At 40.4% G+C, this 9191-nt stretch overlaps 1 protein-coding gene across 2 annotated transcripts in view; it reads right to left on the bottom strand.

Annotated features, from left to right (window-relative positions):
* Positions 1 to 1884: 1884 nt before the first annotated feature.
* Positions 1885 to 9191, bottom strand: part of ABCB11 (ATP binding cassette subfamily B member 11) — a 46093-nt gene continuing 38786 nt past the window's right edge. For both annotated transcript variants that reach the window (XM_085323494.1, XM_085323502.1), the window contains exons 23-28: positions 8101 to 8342; positions 7861 to 8017; positions 6691 to 6888; positions 5648 to 5854; positions 4626 to 4772; positions 1885 to 3908 (exon numbers count right to left, since the gene is read on the bottom strand). In XM_085323494.1, coding sequence (XP_085179620.1) covers positions 3708 to 3908; positions 4626 to 4772; positions 5648 to 5854; positions 6691 to 6888; positions 7861 to 8017; positions 8101 to 8342 — 1152 coding nt within the window. In that variant the 3' untranslated portion in view covers positions 1885 to 3707. The remainder of the gene's footprint in view (positions 3909 to 4625; positions 4773 to 5647; positions 5855 to 6690; positions 6889 to 7860; positions 8018 to 8100; positions 8343 to 9191) is intronic.

Genomic DNA, 9191 nt, shown 5'->3' with positions numbered 1-9191 from the left:
CAGCTTTCTGCTGAACCACCCTGTATTCTTTCTGTACGTATTAAAACATTACTAAAACCAAGAATAGAATGATGGGGAAACTAAATAAATGACATTAAAGTATTGATAAAATTAAACAAATTTCTGAAGTTACTGGTAAATTAATGACAGTAGAACAAGACACTTCCTGATAAGCTGTAGTGTGTTGAAACAGTCTTGTGTGGTTGTCTGAAGAGTCTCAAAAGATGACTCCAGAAAGTTACCATTTTCCAGTGTTGAGTAAACAAGTGCCAAGATACAATTCTGATAGCATTAGAGGTGTATCAGCTAAATAGCTGACTAATTTACAATAAAATAGGACTACATATTCCTTAGTCAGGCTACAGTGAATTTACCACAGTTGAAGGTTATACTTCAAGCCTTATTTAGAAAGATTGTGTGAAACCTCAACTAAGAACTCTCAAGTTAAACATTTGAACTGTAACTTCATCAATCTTTTGCAGCTGTTTGTAGAATTATTAACAATTTGAAAAGACACCAAGCATAAACTTTAATGATGATGGTCTGAGCTACTCAACCTAGTTTGGGCAATGAGTACTGAGTCCCTTTTGAGTTAAGGTTTTCCTCCTTAATAAAGTGTGTGGGCGGGAGAGTGCTCAACTTGTCCTCCTGCTTCCATTAATGGGAGCCCAGGAGAAAGTTATTCCTGTATTCTTGACATGGAGMTGTCCCAACTGGGATAATGCAATTCTAAAAATCCTTCCATCCCTCTTCAAAAAGATTCTCACTAGCCACCAGAAGTTGTGTCATATGAAGTAGCAGTTGCCCACCCAGTTAAGGTGAGCCTTAACTTCTTCATATAAACCAGCTGACAAACTGGTTTTACACCCAGTTCATAATACTCAGTTCTGTCAACAGGGAAGTCTTCCAGCCCTCCTCCCTATTCGCTGTTACTCCTTCCTGATGGAAGAGCCATAGTGAGACTGTTCCTGCTCCAGGCGCAAGCACTGTGTTTGCAGAGCAGTTAGGTGCTATACCAGTACAACGTCATGGCAACATTTATCCAGAGGAGGATGCTTGGTAAAATCAGATAATACAGTGGCCAGGGGACAATGCAAGAAGACCACAGCAGAGCCACCAAACTATGTGGTCAGCTAGAGCTGCCAAGACTGAAAACTTAGGGCTGGCTCTGAAGGCCCTAAGCAAACTCCCTTGATTCTGCTCAGGCTCTTGTTGCCAGGTCCAGGTCTGGGAGCTCCTATCAGTGCGGCAGCTGCAGAGGAAAAGCAGAGAGCTCCTGGCAGCCTGTTCTTCAGGCCCTGCCTCAAAATACCTGCCTCTGCCCACACACGTGTAGCTCCCCTTGTAGTTAACTGTCTGTGCACAGGTACGAAAAGACTTTACAGCCATATAGACATATATGTGAGGGGACAAGAGCTGGCACAGCTTCTGGTGTGCGCTGTAAGTAAGTGCTTCTGCTATGCAAGTGTAGACATTAGCTCCTGGTATTCACTAGCCCTTCTAAAAACATTTACCTTGTGAAGAAGAGCAGCTTTGGATTGGCAGTACCCAGCCAGGCCCATGCCAGTGCTTCTGCAAGGAGCTAGCTGGGACCAGCAGGTGCCTTTGCAGGTGCTGCTAGTACAACTGCACTGGCCTTCGCGACAGCTCTGTCCTGTAAAGCAGACCATTGGTACAGACATGACCTAAATACGTACGAGTACTAGGTATCTGTGGGGAGAAATTCAAGTGCTTGTCAGAAGCGTAAGAGATGAAGTATTAAAGCAGAAGAGTCAATATAATACAATTTATTCATGTAATTTGGGCCACAAAACTGTAGACCTTCAGGGAAAAAAAAATAACATAAGCACTCATAATAATTGTGAGTTTTATTAAAATGTGGGGGTTTTTTCCTTTTTATCCTTAAATACAAATATAAATTAATAATCATAKAGAATTGTATCATAAGCATGTTAAAAATAAAATCACTGAGGTTTTAATCGGTATTTATAGTTTGTTCATCATTTTTATTCCATAGCAATGATTTTTTGTTTTTTGTSATTATCATCTGAACTATTTTCTACCATTGTTCACAGGAGTGGTAGGTTTGGAAAAAGATGAGGGAAAATGGAGTTCATGTGATATAATCTTGTTGATAGGTTGTAGTTCCCTTTTAAGCTGTATCTACCATTTGAAAATTAAAGCTTTTTGTCAATAGGTTACTGACTGTCAKTAGTTTCAATCCTAAACCATCCAAACTAATTATTGCCCTGAATATATAAAAGGCTTGAAAAATTAAAACAGAAGGCCAATAATGCAGCTTCTTTTTTCATTTTCAGTGAAGGATTAAAACACAGAGTTCTTAATTTAAAAAGTGCTTTTTAATGTCAATTACATGAGTTCACTATATTCTAGTGAAGGCATTCTGATGATACTGGAGTTGCACAAAAAATAATACTGCTTTTTATTACCTAGAATTATTAAGTGGGAGGAAAGAAAAAAAAAAGAAAAAGAAAACACCCAAGCTGCGGACTGTGGGATGCTGTGAATGCCTTTTCCAAGTAACACTGTGTTGTTCCAAGCCACGATTCAAATTCTGAAACTGTAAGTTTAGATTATCTGTCTGTCTAACTGCTTTGTCTCCGAGATACCAGTCAGTGAAGTTAGAGTTCGGTGGACAACACCCAATAACATACACAGGAGATCAGCGCAGTGGATCCTATAATGAACTGTTACAGATTCAAGCTTCTACCAGAGGAAGATACTTCCTGACCTTTCTCATCATGAGTAAATTGTTGCTCAGTTTATCAACTCTGCTTAACGTAAACAAATAGCTAATCATGGCTAAATCCTTACTTTTATTCTTTCCACCTTTGCAGAATATTTATGATCGTTTTGAAGGATAGTTGTCACTCTTGCCTTCCCCAAAATGAAAAYAGGATATTGCCCATCACCTTTTCAATTGAAGAAATTCAAATAACAGTGAAGATATTAACTGTAGGAATTTATATTGAAATAAAGCATTTACTCATATTCAAAAATATTTGACACCTTTGATCAAAGTAATGAGCATAGGGTAAATAAGCCTTACCAGCTTCTGTTTCTCTTGATTGCTTTCCTTACTACTTAGTGGTTTTATCACTGGGTACTGCTACATCAAGCTCTGGGCTCTATAGGGTCAGTGTGTAGGTGCACTCAGGGGAAGGCAGCCCTCCCTGCAGCAGCACAGCTGAAGCAGGCAGGTTGCGAGAGTGGGAAGGGGGAGATCTGCAGCCATATTTACAGTATCTGTTGTAATCATCTGCAGACCAGACCATCAGGAGATACTCGATCCCTTCAGAACATCATTCTTGCCCATACAGCTTACCYAGCGAAGTGGCAGCTTCCGGAACACCACAGCAGAGCCTTCCGTGATGGCTAGTTGACAGGACTGTGCTGCCTGACTGCAGATGGTGGCAATTTCCCTGCTCACCAAAGGTCAGTCCTATTTTCAGGCTTTCTTTCCCTTAGTAGTGAGCTAAGATACCTCCTGGGATGCATCAGCCTATGCTTAGTCCCTGCACAGGGCCTGCTAGGCTTTGCTTGATCCAGAAGGTTACAGAAATTTAGGGTACCACTGACCTCAGAATGGTGTAGAGCATTTTACATACCAACATACACATACCTACCACAGAGTATTTCTTTAGGGAAAAAAAATGTAACTCTTCTAAAGTTAGTATTGCAGTAATTCAGCTAATTGGGGCCCCAGTGGTAACAAGCTTGTAATAAGCTCCTTCCTTGGCCATTAGTTCATCGTGAGTGCCCTTCTCAACGATGATGCCTTGTGACATGACAGCGATGATGTTGGAGTTCTGGATTGTGGACAAGCGGTGGGCGATGACAATGCAGGTACGCCCTTCTCTGGCCTTATCCAGCGCTGCTTGCACAGTCTAAAGGCAACACACACAGTAGAGTGAAAATGCATAAATCAGCTTGGGACTCAGAGCTGGAGAAATCTGATTGTTTCAGATTAATTAACCACAACATGCAATACTTCTAAAAGTGAGGCTAAATCAAACATTATGTCATGGGTCATGAGCTTAGTCTAACACCTGTAGAAGCAAAGCATAGCAGTAGAATTTAAACTGTCTTATAGAAGCCCTCTCCTCAGCTGACATACTGAATGTAGAATGTTCAGCACAGATATGTTTTTAAATTTCCAGCATTTCTCTAATCTCTGAGTATAACCAAACTAAGCAAATCCTTGCCTGAGTTCTTAGGCCCATTACTGTTGGTTTACTGCATGTTCATGCTCTTCATTCATATGCTTGAATAAACTTTGAGTTTTTTGATGCGTAGAAGCTATATTTGGGAAACATTCCTACCACAAGCTTTGAAACCCAGGGAATGAGTATGCACAGTACTTCAGAAGTGCCGCCTCTGCGTTGGCARTGAAGGAGCAACTGTAGCTGGCTATTATTTTTATAGTTTTGCTTCTTGGATTTTTCATAAAGATTATTAAAGTTACAGCAGCAAATAAAGAATGTGGAATAATGTTTAGGTCGTATCAGTATGTCCTCGTAGGGTAGGGTGCCTCCATAGAATAGAAAAGGGCATTGCAAGCCATTGTGTTAACATCCCCGTGGTTCTTTTCACTGCATATTTACCTTTTCACTTTCTGTGTCTAAGGCAGATGTAGCTTCATCCAGTAATAAAATTTTAGGATCTCGTATGATGGCTCTAGCTATAGCAATGCGTTGTTTCTGCCCACGAGACAGCTGGGATCCTTGAGCCCCAACATTAGTTTCATATTTCTGGAAAATATACAAAAGAAGTATTTTATTTAGATGTGAACAAACATATCAATACACAAACTGAAGGGCTAGCAGGAGGCAGGAGTTCTGACCATGGCTGTATCCTCAAAAAAAAAAAAATCTGGCAAGGCAAAAATACTGGTTAAGAGCGATACTAATGTTTGTTTGTGGAGATGTTTTTGAACCTTGACTTGCAGGCCACATGACCTGGGGGCCCAGGCAGCATGATGGTGGGTTTCGAAGAAAAAAAAAAAAAATCATCTGAGATGATGGATAGTTTGTCTGAGGCAAAAGTAGATTTGGGGGAAGAGGCTGAAAGTGACTGAAGAATTGTCTGGATAAGTAAGTGTTTTGTTTGGGCATCTAAACTGTAGTTACAAATTTTATGTTCTTATGTATAATTTAAATGCATTTAAATGCTTCTTAAATGCATGCAAGTTCCCAGCTTCAAATATTTTGGTCTAAGAAGTATCACATCCTACTCACAAGGACGATCTGCCACAGCTGAAAACAGGATTCATACTTCCTGCCTTAGTGTCACACTTTGACCACTAACCTGAGCTTTCTCTTCTTTCTTGGCCATTGCTTTGAAAATCTTTCCTTTTCACCTAGTTGTTCAGAGTTGTAAATATTTGCCTACTGTGTGTAAAACAAACAAAAAACCCCACAAACAACCCACATCCAAACTTTCATGAACACAACAAATGCTCATGTCACCCCCCTTGCACCTCTTGTTATACCTGTAAAAATAAGATACCAGGTACATAAGTGTGTAGCTACTTTAATTTGTTTCTGCCCAGCTCCCATGGCATGAATGCTACGCATCCTGCCCAGTGCGTGGCATGGCCCAAATGCAAGGCCTCAGGTGCACTCACCTCGGGCAGCGACATGACGAAGTCGTGCAGCTGAGCCTTCCGGGCTGCTTCTATGACTTTTTCCATTGCCATCTCTTTGGCGTTACTGCCATACTTAATATTATCAGCAATGCTGCAGTCAAATAACACGGGCTCCTGGGACACTACTCCAATTTTTGATCTAAGAAACGCTACATTTACTTTCTTGGTGTCATGTCCATCTATTAACTACAAGAAAATAGGAGAGAACTTGAAACATCATTCCAGAACAACAGGCTGCAAAACCCAAATAATTTACAGTGAAACTATACAAGCCCTACAGTTTTAAATGTGGCCATATTACCAAAATGCAAACAAGACTGATTTAATTCGAAGCTGCTGCTCACATTTGGCTTATTTATGCATGGCAAATAATTTTTTTTTCTTGGTACAGCTGTGATCCAGCCAAGCACTAAACCATTGGCTTAACCTTCAGCCCTAGTTGAACTATTTAATTGCTTAAATGCAGACACATGCTTTGTTGGATTTCTGGCTTATTAATTGCCACAGCTTTTTTTCCTAAAGGAAAAGAAATCAAACTGGTTAAGTATGTATGTGGGGAAAAGATACAAAAGCTGTTTAAGCTATCCTCAGCGACTGAATAACTAGAAGATGAAGCTAGACAAGTTCAACCTGCAAGGAAGCTGTATGTTGAAAATATTTATTTAGGCATGGTCTAGACTCAGTGTTGCTCAAGTCAGGCTTGATTTTTGGCCGTGCTCCCATGATGTCAACCACGTGCTACGTGTTTCATACAGGAACTACCAAGGCGAGTGCCTATGGCCTACATAATACAAGAGGTGGTCACATCTGAGGACTGCAGTGTGTATTCTCAGCTTGCCTGAAAGCATCTGAGAGAACACTCAGGGAACTGCCGCAAGAGTCCACATTTGTTTAAGTAGCCAAACCCCCCAGCTGCACAGGTGCCCACCACCACTGCGAGGCTGCGTGGTAGGACACCTTCAGAAGAGGCTTTACAATGTTGCTGAAAACAACAGCCCACAAAGTGCATCCCCTTTGCTTACCACAGCTCCTTTCTCCGGGTCGTAGAAACGCTCCAGAAGCTGGATGCTGGTGCTCTTGCCACATCCGCTGCTTCCAACAAATGCCAGAGTCTGTCCAGGCTTCACAGCTACAGAGAGTCCTTTCAGGACCTGAATGTCAGGCCGAGAAGGGTATGTGAATTTACAATTAAGAAATTCAACGCTTCCCTTGAAGTTATCCTGGTGAAAAAAATGAGAAAGAAGCTACAGTGAGATCAAAACTGAGTTGTAAAGTACAAAACAACTCTTCCTCAAATTCTGTTGTTGCATCTATTATTTAAAATGTGACATTAGTGATCATGAAATTACTTTAGAAAGAAGAATTTAAAAACTTACTGGCATGGCTGTCCCAGAGGTGAAGCCATTAGTCATGACACTGTTGCTCTACTAATACTTTACCTTACTGCACTTGCAATCTGCAACAACTGGACATGGGATTGCCTTGTAAATTCTTTTTTTTTAAGCACAGACACCACCGAATTCCATATTTGATGGTGGTGCGAAGACATTCATACACAAACTTTTTTCTTAGATTAAAAAAAGAAGTATTGGATTTTGCAACATGTGAATTAAGACAACCTGTGAATTCAGGTCAATTTTCCAGTTTCCCCAGAATTATATATATAWAAAAAATCCATTCAGAAAACCCTGAGAAGGGATTGAGATGTTCTATTTTCATAGTTTGAAGCAAAATATTTAATGTATTTAATTTGTAGCAATATTTCAAGAATTCCTTTAATTTTGAAGAAGTCTAAAGGAAACATGASTTATCTGAATTTTATGGTTTTGACTTATCAATTCAATCCAAAATTGAGCATTTTCATTTCATCTGACTCACTCAAAGATGATTCTCCTCCTGAACATCCTCAACTTTTTGATGTTAAACTGAAAAATATCTATTATAAAACTTTTAGCTGTGATCAGATTTATATAAGACCTGTAGAACAGAAAGAAAAGCGTACTATTCTGTGAGTCATGCAAATTGGCCCTATTCCAATTCATAGGAGTGCTGTACTGAGAAATTCCTGATAGCTACGCTTCACAATGCTCCTTCTGCCTAGTACAGCACTCACTGATTTATAAATTGTTACTGCAGCTTCAGTGCTTGYACGGGCTGAATGACATCTCGGTCATCGCCACTCTTTTTCTTACCCATTTTTCCCCTTCATCACTGTAAACACTGATTTTAGGAAGCCGATCAACCAACTGAAAAAACCGYGCCGCCGATGTTTTGGCTTTGGCGTAGTTTGGCGTGTAGGAAGACGCTCGYCCCAGGGCAGTCCCGCTGGTCACAATAGCGGAGATCACCCTGCAGGGAAGCGGAAGCGGTCGTCTCGGGAGGCCTGAGAGCGGCCCGTGCTGCCGAGGAGCCTCTTTCCGGCTCTTTCTTACCTGAACACAAAGCTGTAATGGAGTCCTTCGGTGTCAACCAGAAACCCTCCATATCGGTAAGAGGCAGAATTGGCTATAAACACTATACTCTGGGCAAAGCCATAGCAGATTCCATAAACATTTGCTTTTTTGATTGCAGCTCTGTAGGGTTTTTCCAGGTGCTTCTCATAATTGTCAATAAACAGCTTCTCCTTTCCTATCCCAGCTACAGTCCTGATGTTAGTGAGGGCTTCACTGGAAATCTGAAGGAAAAAAAAAAACATGAGTAAAATCTCTTAATTTTTACTTGGGAAAAAAAAGCAGAGCACTCTCTTTCACAAACACACAGTTCTTTCACAAATGCATGGCACAAATGCCATACACACATAAATCATTTCAGATATGGCACAGATTATTCCAAATATCAGCTGCCCTAAAGAGACACTTTCCTGGAAGTGATGATACCTGCTAATATCCTCAATAGTAAAGCTCTGTCTGCTCCTCTAGAACAAGCTAGTGTAAGCACACAGGAAACTAGGCACGGTCTCTCACTTGTGACTGATTTTCACGCCGTGAGACTAAGTGGGGACTTCTACTCCGTGGTAACTGACAGTGGTCTCTGCACATCCCTCTCAATACAGGACAATTGGCGTTCTAAAATATATGCAAATATTTCCAAAATTCACARCAATTTCCAGCTGAATGGAATAATACATAATTTAATTTTGTCAGCTGGTACTTTTTAAACAAAATTGTTTAGGGACACTTGCTTGCATGTGCCTATTGTTTAAATGTTTATTATTTCATGCATTTTACTTACAGTGATAATCAGGGAAAGAGACAGAAGGGATGCTGTGCCCCACTTTCTTTTTGTAAATAAGAAGCACTTGAATTTACTATATATTTCCTCTCTTTCCCACCCTCATCATTGTTTTTCTTGTTAATATCCAGAAAAGCCTGATGAGATGAAGCTCATAAATGGAAGACAACATCTTGATTCCTCTAAGATCAATAACACACACAATTTACAGGATTTTTATCTTGTACATAGACAAAGAACAAACCAATGCCTGCCGACGCACAGAGAAAAACGCAGCACAGGAAACTGAAGC

The sequence above is a fragment of the Rhea americana genome, unplaced genomic scaffold (assembly GCF_003343005.1).
Source record: "Rhea americana isolate MKP2758 unplaced genomic scaffold, rheAme1 scaffold_12, whole genome shotgun sequence".
Classification (NCBI taxonomy): domain Eukaryota; kingdom Metazoa; phylum Chordata; class Aves; order Rheiformes; family Rheidae; genus Rhea; species Rhea americana.
This window is presented reverse-complemented; position numbering and strand designations above follow the sequence as displayed.